Raw genomic sequence first — 22,622 nt, 5'->3', positions numbered from 1 at the left:
GTTGATGCCATTCCATCAGGACCAAAGATACATTGTCAAGGAGAACTGTATTACTAATCCAGCTACTAATGTCCCTTAGAGTTCAAGAGAAGAATTTGATATACTGTGTTGTGATGGTAGACTGGTAGGTTTTTTTTCACTTGGAGTTTTATTATTATATTTGCACGCACATTACTCTGGATAGGATCAATCTTTATATTTTACTGAGACATTTATATTTAGTTAATACGCATTTTAAGACTTATTGACTGCATAGAAATAATTATTATCAAGTCTGTTAACGTCAATCATTTTCAGTTAATAGTTAACATACCTTAAAACCCAGAACCTGCGATGATGTTTTGGCCACTTCTTCATGAAAAAGGTCACCAGGTTTATGAAACAACATCAAGAGGAGTTTCCTTATGAAAGGTCAAGAGTGAATAATTAGCAACATTAGCTTTGAGTTGGATACAGTATATCCATTGTTTTGAACCAAAAAGGGACAAAAAAGGAAAACCATGTGCCCAGTCATCATTTAACTTAACAATGTAAATCCATCCATACAAATCCAATTACACAAACATGTGTTTTATTTTTCTATATAATCAACAATCTTTGCTTTTGCTTCTGCTGATATGATCAAAAGCCCTCATTATCATGGTACCATTGCTTGCTGCAGACCCTAATTGGAGCTTCAGCAAAAAGCAAGCAACATTTGATATAATGGCTACCTCCCAAACAGGAATGCCAGGCCTGCGTTATGGCTTACTTTTTATATTGCTGAATTCCCTGAGGGCAGGACAGAGATGTCATCATTAGTGGGCAGTAGACTCTGGCAGCGGTGCCTGCGATAGCTGCAGAGGTCTATTGAGTGGTCAGCCAGGCCTGTGGCCCAGTAGCAGTGTCTACTCTCTGTTTTCCCCGTCTGGGCTCCCATCTGGCCACGTGACCCTGTGCCAGTCTGCTATCGCTGAATACATTTAGGGAGCTAATGAGGAAGGAAGCTTTGTGAAGACCTGGGAAAGGGCACCTCTTCTTCTCCTCCTCCTCTCAGAAAAAGAGTGAAAGTCGCTGTGGTCAATTTTATTAACTTGGCTGACCTTCACACAAACAATTAACATTTACAGAAAACACAGCCCCTCCCATTATCTTCCTCATCTCCATCTTAATCTTCAACCTCACCACTAGCAGCATCATCTGCTCCTGCAAGGGAAATTCAACAGAAAAGTAGTAAATTAATGACAAACTTGTTGCATGCATTTTTTTCAATTGCAAGGAGATGTGGATTACGCAGTAGAAGGTCAGTTATCTGAAGGTCCCTGGCATGTTTGGTAATTGGCTAAGGGTCACCACTGTCACAATAAAAAGCCAATGTGAGCAGTAATTATGTGACCTTATCTACTTATCCTCCTACCAGATAATCAGCAAACCACTATGCATTCTGAATGAAATCTGTTGTAACAAAGATACATATATAAGATGAAAAAATGTTTTCTGGTAGAACCCTAAGGACATATCCCATATAATCTGTATTAATATACAAATGTATGACATACCTTACATGCAAGTACCTGTTCTTCCACGGTTCTTCCACAGGCACATACTAGTTTAATGCTTGTACTGTCTGATCTCAATGAACTGTAGTTATTTAGTTTTCCCTAACTCTAAGCCAACCAGATAAGTTGAATACACTCAGCAGCCTTGCTTGTAGGGACTCTTTTTTTTTCTTCCTACTGTGTATGGTAGCCTGCCAATCTTGTGTGTGACGTGGTTTTTATCCTGACTTGGACAGAAAATGAGATTTGCATTAACAGTAGTTTTCTCTCTCTGTGTTTGTGCGTACATTTATGTGTGTGTGTTTGTTTATGTTTGCTCTCCCGTTTGTAGAACCTGATAAAGAACCTACCAGAGCAGAAAGAGCTGAATGCGCTGGCGGAACTAAAGGGTGAATATGAAGAGCTAGTGGAGTCAGAGCAGTTTGGCATTGTGGTGAGTATAATTTCCTGGTGACTACTGGATCGCCCCAAGAGAAACACACAGTATGCACAATCATTCTCCCAGTCTGCTATAGTCAAACACGTACAAGCATGCACAGTTGAGAAATTCAATTTTGCTCACGCTTTCTGTCTCTCTATACCTCATATAGACTCACACACATGCACTGCACTTTTACACTTTTGTCTGTCTTCCTCCAGCATTATTGTATACACAATCTTTTGTGGGGGACTGCTGGATTTTGACAGCAGTTTAGCAAGGGGCCAGGAAATTAAGCAGTGCTAAGTATAATTTAGAAGAATGCATCCCAAGAGTTGCACTAATGTTTAATTAAAACATCTAATAATATAAAGGGCATGTTTAATAAAAAAGAAATCAGCATGGTAACCCAACTTCCGAATGACCGGGGCTAGGTTTCTATTTTTTTTTTTTTAAGCACTTTTGACTCTAGCAAAGAACACTTCAATTGTCTTTTTTTCAGTCATCAAAAGATACTGGATTTTCACCGGACAGGAATAGTTCCAGGAATAGTATGGCAAGGCATAGTTGTACTGTAAATCAATTGTAGAAGAAGGAGATTACATCATCAAGCTGTTCTGACCTTTCCACATAGTTACAGCTGTGATTACCTTTTAATTAACTGCTCTTGCCATCCATTTACCAAGTGAATACCCAGCACTTAAGGAAACTGTAAAAGGAAGTGTTATCTTTAAACCTTACTTTACAGCAAAATCATAGAGGTACATTACTAAGTGTTCAATTAGACCCAAGGGTTGCAGATGTGCTCTAGCTGCCTAGCTGTTCTTTTTATTTGTTGAAGGTTTTTTTGCCTATGTCTTTTAGGAGATGTAATGAAGCACAGGGTGCCAGTTTCCCTCGTGATGTCACTGATTTTGTGATCATATACCTCCCCAATGATGAAGCAGCTACTCAATGCAGAGCTATTTAGTTCCCATAGGAAATAAGCCATGTTCAAGTTTGTGTCTGCCACAACTGTCACCAACATGCTCTCTTTCATTGTGATTTGTCCTTATTGAATACAAATCAATTCAAGTGGCGCACATGCCCATGCATGCAAGGAAGCGAGGTGGGTGGGATTGTTCGGGTGTGTGGGATGGAGGGGGGTTGACAGACAACTTGCCCATACGCACAATTACATTTGAGTAGTAATGAAATATTATTGGCTGGATCTGAAGGTTGCCTCCAAGCAGTGGATTATGCAGCAATCTGTAGAATTTGTTTGTGGTTGCTGCTTTGCCACATATCTTACAGCCAAAACTCTATTTGTTTTAATTCCCTCCTATTTTCTCTGGCTTCAATGATTCCACTCCCAAGACCACAAGCATTGATTGAGGCTGTTTTATTATTTATGACAAATCTGTTTAATGGGAGATTCCTTTATCCATATGAAAGTCAGGAGGCAGGAAAGAGGTTATTCCCATTTGCTAAAGAGGGTGGTTGATTTTCAGTTCATTAAGACTAGTCGCAGCAGTAATTACACTTGAGATTCAACATGGCGATGATGGCAAGGCAGTATAGCTTAATAGAATTTCTTTTATGCCCTTGTTTTATCAAGTTATTAAAAGTTATAGTAGGAACTCATTATTCTAAAATGAGGAGCAGAATTCATGGTTGAGAACCATATTAATCACATAAAGCTTTTTGTGCCATTTGTTCATAAATATGTGTACACTATTTGACTATCGTGCACTGGCCTGCAACTGTAGTTTTCCTGTCAAGTGATTCACAACTTGCTTATAATCAACTGATGTTCTTTACTTAATACATATATTTTTAAGGGTTGATCACACAAATAATAGACTGATACATATTAATGCATAGTAATGTGTTTAACTTGTATCATTAAGTTCAGTTAGTGTCACTGTCACAATTATGTGACAAATGTGCGTGTTTATTTTGAAAATGGCTACCAGTGGTTGTATGTGTTCATTTTGGATTGCTCTCAGTATTGATTTCCAAGAGAGCTGACTAAAGCAAGTTCACCAATTTAGTGCAAGGGAGTTGAAGCCACAAAGGTGGAAAGCAGAAAATGTGAATTTGAATAAGCTGAACCTGTGTTCATTTACCCTGAACATACACATAATATGTAACTAATTACTTTTAGGCCATGTTTATTTGTTGGTATCCAAAGTTTTTTTTATACCCTTAGATGAGTTCAGTAAAACTCCTACGACCACGCCTGAATGGCATTCTGTTCAAGCTGACGTTTGAGGAGCAGGTGAATAACATCCGGCCAGACATCATGAATGTGACATTTGCCTGTGAAGAGGTGAAGAAGAGTGAAGGTTTTTGCAAACTCCTGGAGCTGGTGTTGCTGATTGGCAATTACATGAATGCTGGCTCAAGGAATGCCCAGTCGTTTGGTTTCAACATCAGCTTCCTCTGCAAGGTAACCGCCACACACAACACAGATGAACACCATGCTGTGAAACTGTCTGAAACATGAACTGGTGTAACTTCCCGAATAACCTGTACTTTGAAAGGTGCATAGGTGTCACCAGAGGTCTGTTGCCATGGCAATTTATGCTGCATCTCTAAACTGCTCCGAGCAGGTTATATTCGTGGATAACTCGAGGTGTATAAGTATGCGACACACCACATCTGTATCCAGTGTTAATAATGAGAAGTAGGCTATTAATACATACCACTTAATACAATATCTTTATATTTCATCCTGACACTGGGGTTGCAGCTTGAAATGAAATTATTCTTAACACAACAGCATTACTTTCATACAGGGAGCCCTGCAGCCCTGATGATTTTAAGGAGATCTTAATTAAATAATGGGCCAGTTTCTGAGATGAATAAATTATCGTAAGTGTGTTCACATATTTAATTTGACGTCTCCAAAAAATACAGAGCCAGGCTGGAGGTTTATAAACTGAGAAGAAAATTCCTTAAATCGGAAATTCACTGAAATTAAAGTCACAAAAAATCCAAATCACTCTGGCGATTTTTTCTGAATAGGCCCAATTCAAAGTCTCTAAAGAAGATTGTGGGTTAAACTCACAAGTATTTCCTCATTGCTAAATCTGATTGCGAAGTCTAATATGACTTTCCACTGCATGCATAATGCACGGCAGAGGTGTGTGTGTGTGTGTGTGTGTGTGTGTGTGTGTGTGTGTGTGTGTGTGTGTGATGTTGCAGCCTTGCAAAGTGAAGTTTCTCTCATAAAGCCATGACTATAAAGTAAGAGAAAAGTTTTTTTACTTGATTAATCTTGGGATTGTTACCCCTCTCCGCTGGCTCCAATTTTTATTTTTATTACAATGGACCTTATGTGAAGTTGTACCTTTACATCTTAATCACATTACACATAAAAGGAGAGTCCATAAAATACTAAATAGATAATTACAAACAAGAACACTGTGAAGATAATTACAAATTTACTCTCTGCCACTGCCAATAAGCCTCACTGGCGTCGTTCGCGGCCACAGTGTTAGATTTAGCCGTTAATGTGTTTTTACTCTCCTCACATCCTGACACTATCATCAGGCATTCTTCTAGGGAAAGTACGGAGCATGCGTTGTTATGAAAAAACTCTGCCTTGCAGAGCAGAATATGCCCCCTTTTATGCGAAGGTGCACCAACTAAGCAGTCAGAGTTTGTTAACCCTGATTTTCCTTGATAACACGGAGTTCAATCTGAGTAGATTAAACTCCCTTTGTAGTACATGCCACTGTTCAGCCACACACACACACACACACACACGTATATATGTATATGTATATTGTGATATACTGATATGGTATCAGGATAGGCCATTTTTACAAGGGGATGGTGTTCTGTAAAATTGCATATGTGTATAGTCTACCTGTATTTGGTCACATTTTGTCAGCCAATCCATTTATAAGAGATCAATGTAGTCTCCAATTTCACAATTAGTTGTTTTATATGCACAATGAAATTGTGTCGTTTTTTCTTTTCTTTTTTTTTTTACAAATTCATAGATTTGTTCTACAAACACACTTTTTGAAGTTCTTTTGAAGATTTTTGAGAGTTCCCTGATATCTGAAGATTCCATGAGCATTTCTTTTCCCTACATCTTATGGGGGTGGAAAAGAAATTATGAAGAAAGAACCTCTTTGAAACCTGGCCACATGCACAGTGTTTTAAAAACATCAGCCAAGTTGCCCTAGAAGCTCAGCTTTCTTTCATGCCAACTGCTTACAGGATAAATATCCAGCAAAAGAGGTATATCTACTAAATCAACAGCATGCAAACAAACTAGGAATTTACTAAGAGCCAAAAAATGGGCTCTGTTGTCTTTAAAGTAGCTTTGGCACTGTTTTGTGTAGCATAGGCAACAGTGTGAGAATATTTATTGTAGCTTTTATGAGCGGACAATAACAGCTCTATCCTAAATGATCATCTCAAATGGATCAGTCATGTCATGTCAAAACACTCAAAATATGATTTTTCCTAAAACAAGGTTTAACTTCAACATAGTGTCCCTGACTCGAGGGTGCAAGCTCCAAAATGATGAATCTTGCGTCGCATGCAAGGCGCCTGGTCGTACACCTTTGAATTTTTGTAACTAGACTTGCCTGAGCCAGCAATCTTGAAAATGTGGAAGGGATTTGGTATGGTTAATCCATGGTGCTTTTGGTATTCTTGCAAGCTGACTAAATCAGTGTGGAGTGTCAGTGCAGAGCCTGGTAATGCCTCAGGGGGCTGATTGGGCCATTATGGATGGACAAAAAAAAAAAAGAAAAAAAATCTGCTTTCTCACTTCGGTAAGTCAAGTAAATGGCCCCCTGGGTGGCAGGTCTAGGGTACCTAATGGGCTCATCATAGAGGGGGAGGTTGATGATGGGAATGAGCAGCTAGGAGAAGGGCATAGGCAGACCCACCTTCACCGTCCACCTTCAGCCCTCTACTACAGCCCCTCATCCCACCAAGGACAAACAAATCTTCCAGGAGCCAGCCTGGTCACACATGTGCAGCAAGGTGAACATCTGGTCTGGCTAGCACAAAACACTTAACTATATTTTTCAAATAATATCTGTATTGCGATAAAACACTTGAAACAAATTAAAATATGCATGGTAGTTAAGAATTTAAAAACATCCGTTATATGACTCAAAAACAGACATATTGGGCCTCATACAAGAACCACTTGCATGAACATATTTTTTACTAATTGATTGTGTATTTCATTACTTTAAGCAGTTTTTTAACAATATCATCATTCATTTAAATTGGCTATTGATGCTATTGTATATCACCAGAATATCAGCATGCACATCTCAAACTGCAAAACAACTTAAATTAAGCACTAACTTTTATTAATTTCATTTAGCTTCTGCTTTTATCCAAAGCGACTTACAATTGCTGTACATGTCAGAGGTCACACACCTCTGGAGCAACTAGGGGTTAAGTGTCACAACGGTGGATGGGTCACAGTGGGGGATTGAACCCGGGTTTCTCACACCAAAGGCAGGCATCTTATCCATCACCACCACCCACCAACTTTAGGCTAATTTGTCTTTGTGTATAATAAGGTGAATATCTTTTCATTATTTTAGTTATCTGAAGTTAGGAACCTTTGATGAATCTGACGAGGCATAATTGTACAAGCCCACCATATGAAAAACAAGTAAGATAAAGTTAGGATAAGAATATGAATCTGTTCTTGCTTGAGGCTCATTGTTTCTCATGGCTTTATTCTGTATCACTGATGAAAAACATGTAAACAGGCTGTACTCAATAATTAGAGACAACATGGCTATGATTTGTTTTCAGTTTCAGTTGAAAAGAACAGGCTATCTACTAGGCACCTGACTTGGTAACATGGAGTAATCTAACCACCATAAGTGTCATTTTGTGGCCTGCTTTCAAAATATGGGATTTTCCACAGCTGTAATTACTGTCACACATGTCCACATTACATGCGACTTTTAATCACTATGTTCCTTGTATTTACAGAATTCATTCTCAGCAGTGGCCTTGCATGTTTTTATTTGTTATATACTATACAGTGGGTACGGAAAGTATTCAGACCCCTTTAAATTTTTCACTCTTTGTTTCATTGCAGCCATTTTCCAAAAATCAAAAAAGTTCATTTTATTTCTCAGTAATGTACACTCAGCACCCCATCTTGACAGAAAAAAACAGAAATGTAGAAATTTTTGCAAATTTATTAAAAAAGAAAAACTGAAATATCACATGGTCATAAGTATCAGACCCTTTGCTCAGTATTTAGTAGAAAGACCCTTTTGATCTAATACAGCCATGATTCGTTTTGGGAAAGATGCAACAAGTTTTTCACATCTGGATTTGGGTATCCTCTGCCATTCCTCCTTGCAGATCCTCTCCAGTTCTGTCAGGTTGGATGGTAAACGTTGGTGGACAGCCATTTTCAGGTCTCTCCAGAGATGCTCAATTGGGTTTAAGTCAGGGCTCTGGCTGGGCCATTCAAGAACAGCCACGGAGTTGTTGTGAAGCCACTCCTTCGTTATTTTAGCGGTGTGCTTAGGGTCATTGTCTTGTTGGAAGGTAAACCTTCGGCCCAGTCTGAGGTCCAGAGCACTCTGGAAAAGGTTTTCGTCCAGGATATCCCTGTACTTGGCCGCATTCATCTTTCCCTCGATTGCAACCAGTCGTCCTGTCCCTGCAGCTGAAAAACACCCCCACAGCATGATGCTGCCACCACCATGCTTCACTGTTGAGACTGTATTGGACAGGTGATGAGCAGTGCCTGGTTTTCTCCACACATACCGCTTAGAATTCAGGCCAAAAAGTTCTATCTTGGTCTCATCAGACCAGAGGATCTTATTTATCACCATCTTGGAGTCCTTCAGGTGTTTTTTAGCAAACTCCATGCGGGCTTTCATGTGTCTTGCACTGAGGAGAGGCTTCCGTCGGGCCACTCTGCCATAAAGCCCCGACTGGTGGATTGCTGCAGTGATGGTTGACTTACTACAACTTTCTCCCATCTCCCGACTGCATCTCTGGAGCTCAGCCACAGTGACCTTTGGGTTCTTCTTTACCTCTCTCACCAAGGCTCTTCTCCCCCGATAGCTCAGTTTGGCCGGACGGCCAGCTCTAGGAAGGGTTCTGGTCGTCCCAAACGTCTTCCATTTGAGGATTATGGAGGCCACTGTGCTCTTAGGAACCTTAAGTGCAGCAGAAATTTTTTTGTAACCTTGGCCAGATCTGTGCCTTGCCACAATTCTGTCTCTGAGCTCTTCAGGCAGTTCCTTTGACCTCATGATTCTCATTTGCTCTGACATGCACTGTGAGCTGTAAGGTCTTATATAGACAGGTGTGTGGCTTTCCTAATCAAGTCCAATCAGTATAATCAAACACAGCTGGACTCAAATGAAGGTGTAGAACCATCTCAAGGATGATCAGAAGAAATAGACAGCACCTGAGTTAAATATGAGTGTCACGGCAAAGGGTCTGAATACTTATGACCATGTGATATTTCAGTTTTTCTTTTTTAATAAATTTGCAAAAATTTCTACATTTCTGTTTTTTTCTGTCAAGATGGGGTGCTGAGTGTACATTACTGAGAAATAAAATGAACTTTTTTGATTTTTGGAAAATGGCTGCAATGAAACAAAGAGTGAAAAATTTAAAGGGGTCTGAATACTTTCCGTACCCACTGTATATGTACTGTGTACTATTACATGTAGTTACATGAGCAGTATACAGTATGTTTGTCTTGTGCTGCAGCTCAATCTGCAAACTAATTAATTTATGAATATAGGGCCAAAAATCCTTCTGTTTGTGTGGGGGCTCTCCATTCCCATCGCCACTTCTTCTGTTATTAGTTTATTGTTTGTTTTTATTTTTTTTTATTTCTTTTCAAACTAGATATTTAAGTGGAAGCTTGTTTTCTTGTAATATACCGTGCCGCTCTAAATGCTCAATGCATTGGAATGTATTGCACTAACTAGTGAGAGACTTGGAATAATTTTATCTCAAGGCAGTTTATGTTATGAAAGATTGAATTATATCACAGTTTACAATTTGCTTTCAGCAGCACAGTAATGAAGCAGCATTTCCCTATCCACTTAAAATGAACTTATTTGTTTGAAGGGGTAGCATTTATATACACTCCCTCCTGTTTCACCATAAAAACAGAGACACATAGACACATTTTAAGCAGCTAGTGTACACGTGTAAAACGGTCTTTTATATAGGTAGTGTCAAAAAAATCTTTTGAGTTAAAATTCCAGCTAGCCTAAGCTCAAAGAGAGAATTCCAAAGCCTAGGAGCTCTGACAGAAAAAGCCTTTTTCACTTTGACTTTTAGCACAAACTTTGAATTGGCCAAGTGATGGACTGGGATTAAATATGGCCCTGGACTTTTTCAGTTGCTAACATGCATTGGTCAAAACTGAAGTCACATTGTCAAAACTCTTCACGCAGCCAGCGAAACAGAAACATATGTGGACCAAACTGTCATTTTTCATTGCTTTCACACAAAATGCATTCAAAGATCACTTTCTCCAAAATCCATGAACTCTTTTCTCATTACTACTTCACCACCTGCAAAACACTGTATATCTGCAGCACATTTTTCAAAACATTGTCCAAAACTGTTACAAACACATTCAAAACAAAATGATTGCAAATATCCTGCATTTTTGCTGTAGCTGGACAGATATATGTATAGAAGATCTTAGCAGACCATTTACGTACATTTTATGTTTACGTTTATGTGTGTAGAGAAATGCGTGTAGTGTTTTGAATATGGTTTTACTGTAAAACTACAAGCTGAGTGTAAAGCAGGAAATGTTTGCTTGTATTTTAGCAGAATTGGTTCAAGGGGTTGGTACATCAATTATAGATAGTGGTCATTGTGTCTCAGGTGCCAGATTTACTGTGTAAACAAGAGCACTGAAGTTTCAGTAACAACTTTTTTTTCACAATTACAAATGCATTTCGGATTCAGTCTTGTTACATATACTAAAATGAAAATATGTTATTCTGACATTTTTTCTCAGTCACTTTGGTACATTTCTAGAATCATCCTTAACATTTGCAAAACTGTTTGTATTGGAAAACTATGGCTAAGGTTTGGATGATAGTAATTGAAAATGCACAGGGCTGCACTTTTTCTGTATGGCATAGATCAGTTTCAACAGTACAAAGTTACAGTAAACATTGCAAGAGATTGGACAGGATACACAGTTATGCTTTTACTATATGTAATGTAATTTGTTGACAGAGCATGTCACTGTGATGCAAACAATAAAAAAAGAGACTATTTTACACCACTGCATAGCATAACGGAAACAATTATAAAATAAGAAATGCTATCTTCATCAATTTAATGTAGGACACATTTACAAAAAAAGTCTAATAGACATATGTAGAAAAATGCTGATTATGAGGTGGTCAGCCATCTTGCATATAGCAATGCGATGAACTTATGACTAGATGTTTTGGGGGATAAGACTACTCAACAGAGAACCAATATACTGTAATACATTGTGATATATTAAATATACCATAACATGTCATTAGAATGCTTTATAGCCATGCGGTAGTTATACTTTTCGATATTTCCATGCTCTTGAAGATCTTACTGAGACTCAAAAGTTTTTTTTTTTTCTCAGAATAAACTGAAAAGGTCCCTGACTTTCTTTAAAATTTTAAATGAAAAGCACTAATTATACTGTACAAATTATTTCATTTACATTTACTCATTTGGCATACGCTTTTATCCAAAGTGACTTACATTTGTGGAACAACATACAATCATTAACAGAGCATAAAATACAGCACAAAATCTAATCTTAATGGGGTAAATACCTAGGGAAAGAAGTTAGAGTTAAAAAAAAGGGACATGAGTCCTTTTGGTCTGATCAAAAACCAGACGCATTGAACCATTTGTAGGGGTTTCGCTACACAAGCTGGAAGACCCGCTAGGAGGGCATTGCAATATTCGAGGCCAGAGGTAACCATGGCCTGTACCATTTCATTAGAATTGTACACACATTAAAAATACAGGTTTGGTTAGAGCAGAAGGAGTGGTCCATTTATGAATTAGGGAAATGCACGCTCTGTGGACTTAGTATGTCAGTGACGTATACCTCACAATGCCAATATGCTTCGTGTTTCATCAGATAATTTTAATGACTTCCTTATTACCCGAATCATCATGGTTTCTCCACTTATACCTACTGCACTCAATACAACCCCACGGTATGTCCATGCTCCTCTCCTGTATGAACACTAGATACATTAAGGTAAAGGATAAGCACTCTAAATCATTAACGTATTTTATCAGTCAAGCTTTGGAAGATATGCTATAATCTAGATATATATACTGTATATTGTACTAAATTTTTTTAAGAATTATTGTTTCAGTAAATGTACTATTTAACATGTACAAATCCTGAAATTATTTACATGTCATTTACATGTTTTACATGTCCCAGTTTACCCTTTCTTTATTACATATTACTAATATTAGTTAGCAGATGAAATCAGCATACCAGAGACACACTTTTTTGTGTGTAATGACGGTTAACAATAAACAAATTAAAGTTTAAAATCCATGAAATTAAATTGTGATTACTCAACGTGAGCAAATGATTGATCTTCATCTAATGAAAATGTGTGTGTGCGTGCGTGCGCGTGTGCGATAGCATGAACACCCCTGTGTTTGAATGTGCACATGTGTGGGCATGTCCAACTGCAGGCTGTTTACAGCGCGGATATTATCAGTATGAGAACACAGAGGTGGGTTGTGCTAATTAGTTTTCCCAGCATGCCATTCGAACAGCATGGCAATCACGGTGGGGAATGAATATGGAACAAGTTCCCTAGGCACTGATGTGAAGACTCACACACAGTGCAGTACTTCATTCAGACTTCCGTGCCTCACTGTTTTATTTTCATTGGTGTGGTATCATTTTATGTGTGTAGGTACTGTATGTGTTTGCTTGTTTTTCCTGCAATTGGATGCATGCATTTTTACATAAAAAAAAAAGAAAAAAAGAAAACTAATTTAAATCACTAAAAGTAGGGTCACTGGAATTTTATTTATATAAGATTATTGTTATTGTTTTATTTTGACAGTCATCATAAAGATAGACAGGAAACATGGGGCGGGAGAGGGGTATGGCATACCACAAAGATCCCTTTGAAGTTCCGGTGTGTACCTTAACCATTAGGCCATGTAATTTATTTGTGTAGTGCATTTGACAAGTGAATGAGTTTAACAATATGGGTTAGCTAATTATTATTTTGTTTTGTTTCTCTCTTCTTTTTAGCTCAGAGACACTAAATCCATCAGTCAGAATACAACACTTCTTCATTTCCTGGCTGAGAAGTGCGAAGAAAATTACCAAGTGATTTTGAGGTTTCCAGATGAACTGGATCATGTGGAAAGTGCCAGCAAAGGTATGTCTCTGTCTAGATGTCTTGAAACCATTGCATATCAGTACCTGCGTGTCCATTATGCAGATTGAAGTGCCAACATCCTAATGGAGAATATATCCATACAGTACCTGGCATAGTTGTAATTTATTTTATAATATAAATATGGGAAGGGTGTTTTGATGGTTGCAATCTGACACCTAAAGAAAATAAACTGAGTGAATGTTGCCTAACATTAGTGGTGTAGGCGGTGTAGCACAGAAATTTGCAAAAGACAACTGCTGTCTGCATCCTATAGCCAATTTGTGACGAGCACTGTGCATGTGGGACTGGATATTGTTGATCCCCATTGAGGTTACACTTACAGTATTGCTGCTTTACAGAAAGAACAATACTCCCTCCGGTTATTCCCAGTGATGGGCCTCAGCCATGGTTTAAAGTCTGTGTCCTCCAACCACATATCTGAAAACTTGCATTTACCCATTACTGTTTGTTAGTTTAATTACGTAGTGTTGGTAAATTGAAAGCAGCCAGTGGGTCTGTGAGCACACGGAATATTTGTCCATTTTATATGACATAAATTTTGCAGGATCATAGCAGGATTCTAACATATAGGCTGTGTCCGAAACAGAAAGCAATTGCCTTGCTGCCGTAATAGACCAGTGCCTCAGAAGGCATTTCTTTCGAGTGAAAGCATCTCTATGAACATTGGTTTCAAACAGCTTTCTAGGGCAGCACTTACTATACGGCTACGTGTGACGTCAGCATGCCGTCTTGCGTCTCTTCTGGCTGTCCCTAGCCTTGGCATCAGCTAGCTAGGTATTGAAAAGGAAAATGGCTAACAGACACTTCAGAAATCATACTGAACAAACTTGGTTAGTTACAGTAACAGGCTAATATGATAGGTCAGACAGTTATACTATGACAGCTAACTTTTTTCCTGATATGTACATGTGCTCATTCTCGCAATTTGCTACGCTCTGCCTATCTCGTATCATTGGCTATGCAATACCCAGAGTTTTAGCATACAAACTCTTTGGAGAAATATGATTTCACATTTTACCTCGTAAAATGGCGATAATACTTTAATACTTTTTAAGGGCCTTTATATTTGCAAAATTGATTAATTACCTTTTAAAACCCTTGATGGAAACTAGCCCTCTCTCTTTGTGACAGGAATAGAGTTGTTTGTCTGACCACACTGTCATCCACCCTGTCAATAAACTAATTCCACTCTAATTCTATTCTCAAGCATTTGGTGGAATCCCTGCAGGCTTATTTACTTTGTTAGTCTCGTAATTGGTTATTTAATCTAATTCAACTAATTATTCACTTCACTGAGGATGCCAGCCATTGTGTAAGTGGACGGAATAGTCTTCTTGCGCTGTATATATTTAGAAAGTCTATGTGCAAATTTGAATTATATCAACTTTGTCATTTCATGAAAATTTGTTATTCAAAGAGATTCCAGACCGTAACTTACTGTTTCTTGCGCAAAACCCTCAGGTACTATTCAAGGAGTAGGGATGCAAAAAACAGTTTACTCTGTGCACACTATGCTTCTCTTGTTTTACTTATTAACACATACCATTTCAGTGGGATACTGTAACAGTGAAGGAAACTTTCTGTTTACATTTTGGGATTTTAAATTGCTAACACGCCTACAGGGCTGCTGAGTTCAATTAGAGGAAGGATAATCATTATAAAGTAGGCATGTGGAAATTCTACACCATTTCAAATCTTCTTCTTCATTTTAAATATGAAAGACTGAAATCTCTGCTGACGGGCATCTAAAAAAATATATTTTATTAAATTTGTTTTAAGGCACAAAGAAACATACTGATCAGAGGTCATGCACTGTCTTTCAAAATAGTTCAATTCCTGTTGAACAGGAAAGCAAAGCTGAATTATTTACCACTATCCTTTACAATCTTTTTATCTCTTTAAAAGCTGCCATTTCACATTAATAAACAGTACACTCAAATATGAATTTAAAAACTACTTATGCATGATAGCTTCCTCTGATAATGGCATTACTGAATTTCACTTTAACCCTCTTTCTTTGTTTTCACCACAATTTCTTATGTAACAATTGTCCTCCGACTTAGTGCTTAGTGCCTAGTAACTTGAATGACTAGACAAGGCAAAAAAAGTAGAACAATTAACAGTAAAACCTTCATCTTCAATTTGGTCACCAAATCTAATCACCATGTTGGTGTGCTTTCTTGGATAATAACTGTCATGCGAACAAACCTCTTGCCCAAGCATAGAATTCCTGATTGTTGATTGTCAGAGGCTTGTGTGGGAGGAGTCGACTGACAGTAATGTGGGGGATTCAAATGTAATCAAATGGCTATCTATAATGGTTGGAAGGTGTACAATTAATGTACCTCATTGAAGTACAATCAGGCTAAGATCATTTGCGGAGGAAATTATAATTCTCCCTTCCACGCTTGGCGGCTTCAGACTTTCAGTCCTCCAGTGCACGAGTTCTGTCATTACCAATTTATTTTATTTACCCTTACCACGCTACATCTTGCTCTTGAGAGCAAAAAGCAAAAAGTCTAAAAAGACATGAATGTGTTATAATCTTATTACATCGGAAATCAGTATGCCCATAGACTAGACTGTGAACAGAATGTCCTAATAGAAGCTAAAGGTTAACATTAAATAAGTCCAGCACATAGGGTGTTCCCTTAGGAGACTCCTATAATTCAGCCATTATCAAGGCCTACCAGTTATCAAGGTCAATTTTGATTAAAATTGACGTGATTGTTTAGAAAGGTAGGGGCAGCAAGCTACAGATGTTCCAGATAGGACCCGGGCAAAGGGAAGGGCCATGCTTATAATTGATATTGTAATTACTTCCTAGGCTGCTCGCACACGCACACATGCATGGAAATGAGAGCTAAACTTTTTACCTTACAACTAAAACAACAACAAACTATGGACACATGGCTCTACTGTGCAGAACATAGTTGTGTTGTATTGTTAGTAAAAAGATGTACATTTTGGTATTCATTACACGTTTAACAGCACAAAATGCTCTTACATCCAAAATAAATTTAGGCCTAATTAAAAATGTGTGCACAGTTTGTCTATACTGTTACATAGCATGCAGACATAGCAACGTTTTATAAACACTGAAATAAATACATTTTAGGTGCTTATTAAATTAATGTCTAATTAGCACTCTCTACCCCATATGCCTCCATTTTCACATCGTTCTGAGCTGGAATGTGCTTTGAAGGTCATGAAATAACAAAATGAATGAATAAAAAAAAAACTTGTTTAGTAGATGTGAACTTTTATTCATTAAGATAATTTGCATACAATCAACCAGTCCTTTGTTACAGTGCTAGTGGAGGCGTTTTAGGTTTTCTGATTAAGGTTAAAAATGATAGCAAAAAAAAAATTGGGATTTTAGTGTCTATCCTGGATCTATTGCACAGTAATTTTGCTGCAAGTCACTATGGACAAATTGTCTGACAAATGAGTGTAATGTAATGAGATCCTGCTCAATATAATATAGATCAGAACTTTGCTTTTCACCATGATTATTTTTGGTAGATATAGCACCACCATGGTTGCCGTTGACAAAATACTAGCAATGACTCATTTACTGCTCGGTCAATACAAATGTATCACTATTAAGTTATCTTTATTTATATTCGAATGGAAATTTAGACCCACAAGCAATTTTAAAACTTACTACTAAATGACCATTGTTAAAACAACCTTCCGTGTATTTACATGTAGACAACTTTGCAGCCACTTCTACGTTTAATATCAGCATTTTTATCCCTCAAGTGAACACATAATTGGAAAAAAAACAAAGCAAATACCTGTAGTAAAATACATTTCCTTTTAAAGCAACATTAAGCTGTGTCCATGCTGTATATTTAGCATACAAATACATCTTGAGGCATAAGTGAAGTTCAGTACTTCAATTGTATAACCTTGGATTATAGAGCACATTTATCAAATCTCAACCTAAGTTAAGGTTGAACTTAGTAACATCTGGGTAAATTAGGTGAGTGTGTAATTTCAGAATTAACTGCTCTCTGTTCAAGAAGTTTTATTCTCCAGAAAGAAAAACTAGCACAAAAACAGTTGGTCTGTCTTGCCCATAGGGCAGTGGAAGTGAACACAATGCTGCTCTTTTTTTCTTTTTTTTTTGTTCTTCCAAAAGCATTGATTGAAGAATGCTAGTAAAATCCTTACAACCTGAAGAACATACAAGGACAAGATCTTGACAGCATTTTTCACGAGCATCTACAATAACACTTTTCTTCAGACATTGAAGAGCTACTAAAGAGACACCACTGTCATTCAGGAACTCAAAATCTTTTTAAAAGGAAGAGAGCTTGTGGACAGATATATCACATGGAGCTTTTTGCATTATATTTGTTGTCACAGTACAATCTTTACCCTTGATACAAACTACTATATCAAGTTAAGTATTGAGACCGGTTCAACCCATTCCTTTTTGATGTTATATAGTTATTATATACGTGGCATATTGGTATGCAGTTATACTGTGTTAGTTATAGACTGTCTAGGTTGATAGTGAACACTTGAAACATTTTGTTTATGATAACCCTTGTCCATGTATATATGTGTTTTCCTTATGTGTATGATACCGATCTGACTTTTTTGAGTACATTATGATTGTTGTTTGAAAGATCCTTTGCCTAATTAAACATGCTGCCCTCCCCTAAGAGGCCAATTCTGCTTTTATTATTGGCTTTGTATCTAAACTGCTACCATATTTCACTATGAGCTCCCTCTTTGTCTGAGCAGAGGATTTGGTAGCCTCTCCTGCCACCATGTCATCTTAGATCTCTACTGATAAATCACTCTGAGGGATGAGTGATTTGAAGGAAGCCGTTAGTTCAAATGGGCTCAGGCCCCCTCATTGAAAATTCTATTTTTCCCCCCATCTCCTTCACACCAAATTGACTGGTCACAGCCAACACCATCTCCACTGCCAACTGGATTTTTTAAAGATATACAGCACATACTGAAATGTTCAATTTGCAGTACTTTCATCAGTAGCAAAAGGTACACTAGCTTATGTCAAAGGTGAGGCAGGCATGGGTCAAACCAGGGAAGCGGTCCAGATAGGTAGACAAATCCACAGTGGGAACAAGTAAAAATCCAAAATCTGAATAGTCCAACAAGAAAGGCAGAACAATCCCCCAAAATCACGGGAGAATACTGAGAAGGGGCTGGGGCACTTGACACATAGACGATCTGGCAAAAGACAAGGGGTGCACAACGGCACTTTCAAAATAAAACAGAAACGCAAACCCAAAACGATGACAAACTCATAATTTTGTTAGCATATTAATTTAAATTTTACTGTATACATTATGTACTATAAATATACTGTATCTACATTCATTCATAAATGTATAATTAGGGATTGAAACTATAATCACTTAAAATGCAGTCATAGAATCCACTATTTTCATACCCCTGACCTCATCTTATTAGCAGTGGCAAAGCCTTGAGAGAAGTGTCATTGGCCAATTTGCCTTGTTAAATCCCCCCAGAGATGAATATGTGGGGCCTGACAATGGGAACTAAGTCTGTGTGGTGATTCCACTCAATCAGTGGTGCACTGACAATCTGTCTTGACAATCCGGGAAAAGAGGAAATATGACACAAATGTTCTCATAAATCTATTTAGTATAAGGCATAGCCAAGGGCAAAGTACTTTGGAGCCTGTGAGAGAGAAAATGGAGAATGAGGGGAGAAAAAAAGATGAACTCTGAGGATATTAATACCGCTGTGAATATATCTATTATCCACATTCATTTCAAGGCACTGCAGCATAATAAAGCAGTGCCCATTTCCCATTTAAAATCCTAGCGGTACTTGGCTCTGTATTACGTAGACAAAATGCCTTTCTGGATGGGGTGTAACACAGAAGGGATCATTTGTCTTTTGGTTTCAGTGGAGTTGCAGGGAATCATGAGGTTGAGAAGTCATTCCCTTAAGCCAGTCCAGGGAGGGTTTCTTACTAAAGTCAGCTGCAAAAGCTGAAGCAAAATGGACATAATTGAAGCCAAACACTTAAGTGGTACTGCAATGGATGCGCATGTTTGTTTTTTGCTAAAGAGATGTGTTTGTCTTTGATAGAATGTCAACATGAACATGTGAAGTTGATACTTTGCACTGGAGCAAGTACTTAATCATTCATTTCACAGCCGACGTGTTGATTAATTAAAAAAATAAATAAAAAATGACAGGAGATAATGAGGAAACAGTTACAAACATTTTGGGAGAATTTTGAAAATGCCCTGCTAGCAGCTAAGCTAAGCAAAGAGCAAATAGATATAATATAACTGTTTGTGTTAAAGGAAGCTGGTAAGTTTTGATTTAAGAGACCTGGCCATTTGTTGTGTTTTAGCTAGTCAACTCTCATTGGTGAATAATATTTTAAGAAACTCGGGATGTCTTACCATCATGACCCTGTACGCAGGATAAGTGGTTGACGATGGATGGATGGATGGGTGGGATGTCTTACGCAGCATTATTTAATGAAGCTCAGCCGATGAGACAAAGTATCCAGGCGGGGAGTATTTAGTCTTAAACCTACAGAGATTCATTATGTGTCCAAATAAGGTTATTGTTCACCCATCTAGACATGTGTGAAGATTATATTGGATATTGGTTCCAAACACTATGATTACCTAAGTTAACCTAAGACATGTTGTGTGTCATGGAAGTCACATGCAACACTTTGTAAAGAGAGCCAGCCAGTCTGTCTGTCTGTAATGGAACAAAATAATCTTGGGTTACCTAGGCGATGGACCACCGAGCAGCAGTCAGTCAACCCAACAGACAGAGCGAAGAGACAGAATTTGATTTATTGTTTTGCTGAGTCTTTAGCTCAGCAAATGACCCTAATGTGACTTGGGGAACTCTGTGTGATATAACACTAGAAGAAGGGAAATTAATCACACACTTCTACATTTTTATGTCATTAGAATAGGTATATGCAAATTCAGAAAAAAACAATCATTTGATTTGCACTAGTTACATTATTGTTTCTGTTGAGTTACTTTATAATGACTAACCCTAACCCTGTTTCTCTGTCTTAATATAATGTTAAAGATAAACAATTAATTGTAATAGTTAAGATGATATAAAGGCAGCTGTGTTTAAACTGCTCTTGAATTCAGATAATAATACCAAAATTCTTAGTAAAGAATATGCATATTTTCCTAGTGAGCCTCATGTTGCCATACTTCTCAGTGTTTCCATAAATTGTGATCATAATCTAAAATACAGCATATTAATTTACTATTTTGGTCATATACACAGTAGACAAACACACAAAAATAGTCCTTAATCAGCAAAATATGCAGAGCAAAATGTAGTCTCTATGGCAACATGGAGCCATATAGGTCTATATTGTGAAAGGAAGCGGGGAGCAGATCAACTGAAAGTTTTGCTGTTTACAACAAGGTGCAGCTAGAACCTGTATGTTAATCTAATTGTGGAGTGTGTTAATTGCAATGAAGTTATGTCTGTCATTTGATTCTGTATTTTTTCTCATATTAGCTTTACTACTTTTTCTCAGACAGAAACATTAATTGTAGTTGCAACCCATTCACAGGGGATAGATTAATCTAATGTAATGTTTGTTAGAGCTTTATTGTGATTTTTTAAATAATTGTTTTATTTGTATGGGGGTTTTTAACATTTTTTTTTTCTTTCGTATAAAGAAACGGACATTTGCTTATGTATAAATATTTTGAACATATTTCAAACAGTTACAGCTGGGTAAGGGCGTCACTTTGTGTGGTGGGGACATTTGTGTGATTTTTTTTGAGATAATGCATATTTCTTTTACATTTTTTAACAAATGCTTTCAAAAAGTGGTGGAGACATGTCCTCATCATTCCCAATATAAATGACACCCATACAGGTGGGGAGAATAGATTTTCTAATGCATAATCACCATCTAACTAAGCCAGTTAAGAGCTACATTTAGCCTTAGATTGTCCGTGGAGCACAGGTTTGATCAGCTGAAATAACAATGAACATGTGAGTAGTTCTATCGTCAAAACTCATTCATTACAGAATATTATTAACAGTGAAGACACAAAAAGTGGTCCACATCTTCTCAAGCACACTTCCAAAACCATTGTCAAATGTAGGTTATGTACTGTATCAGCTTTAAATGCATGAGCATCCAGGCTACTTCTATTACTGTACACTCACACACACACACACACACACACACACACACACACACACACAGTATCCTGCATTCATTGATCCACCACACTAACGTTAGTTAAGTTATCTAGTTCCAGATGCAGACCTGGGTTCAACTCCCCACAGTGACACATCCACCAATGCGGCAGGCTTACGAAAATACTAAAAGAGTGTACTTACGAGCAGGCTTATTTCTTCTTTAGTGATTCACATTACTTAATTTCAAACTTGCGCAGAGTGACCGCCATAAACTCCGTTTGTCTATTTTTTTTAAAGCAGATGTTTTTAGCAACAAAAGACACAGAACTGTGAGTTGTGATCAAGTTTATGCTAAAATGACATCTATTACTTAGCAGCAAACCAAAGATTACAGATCGCTGGCGCTATAATCTTTGATTAGACTGACAGGACAACTGATTTGGTGGTTGCCTAGCAACATAAGAAATCGCAGCCCACTACTCTTTTCCAAATTCAACCAAAAAAGGCACTGCTGTGCGCCTCGTGTTTTCAGACCTGCAAAACACTGTCTGTAGAGGGCTTGTAGAGGCATTCTCCAAGTGGAGGCGACGACTTCTCTGAGGAAGTGAGCTGTGATATCTCCTGTGTTCCCTGACCTCCACCGGTGTTACCTTTGGTTTGTCAGTGCACAGAAACATGCATCTTTTAATCAATTTTGGCCACATCTTTTCAAATATCAATAATGGTTCTGTTCTCTGGTTTGACTTAGCAGCTTTCATTACTCCTGTGATATGCAGCATGTGGAAAATTTTGAGTATCACAATGACTACAAATAACACCGACACCAGACCATCTCAACCTTTAGGAAAAAAAAAATCACACTCAATGGAGTTCCCCTTCTTATATTTGTAGTCAAATTTATCCATTCACTCTCATAAGTAATTGAATGACAATCTGATTTAGGTGCATATTAATTTTATCAATGAGACCCACGTATGTGCAGCATTTCAAGTTTTTTGCAATTACTAGTGGAGAATTTAGATAAATTGGGATGTTTTTGAAGGTATGCAGTTTTCATCTGTTGTTGCACAT

The 22,622-nt window shown here is 37.7% G+C and overlaps 1 protein-coding gene across 1 annotated transcript in view; it reads left to right on the top strand.

Annotated features, from left to right (window-relative positions):
- diaph2 (diaphanous-related formin 2) overlaps positions 1 to 22,622 on the top strand; it is a 434,333-nt gene that overhangs the window by 262,473 nt on the left and 149,238 nt on the right. Inside the window, exons 21-23 of the mRNA XM_038699417.1 lie at positions 1,870 to 1,971; positions 4,148 to 4,387; positions 13,232 to 13,361. Coding sequence (XP_038555345.1) covers positions 1,870 to 1,971; positions 4,148 to 4,387; positions 13,232 to 13,361 — 472 coding nt within the window. The remainder of the gene's footprint in view (positions 1 to 1,869; positions 1,972 to 4,147; positions 4,388 to 13,231; positions 13,362 to 22,622) is intronic.

Source organism: Micropterus salmoides, unplaced genomic scaffold (assembly GCF_014851395.1).
Source record: "Micropterus salmoides isolate LMB-PRFRI ecotype aquatic unplaced genomic scaffold, ASM1485139v1 Ms_hic_scaffold_5, whole genome shotgun sequence".
NCBI classification, from domain to species: Eukaryota; Metazoa; Chordata; class Actinopteri; order Centrarchiformes; family Centrarchidae; genus Micropterus; species Micropterus salmoides.
This window is presented reverse-complemented; position numbering and strand designations above follow the sequence as displayed.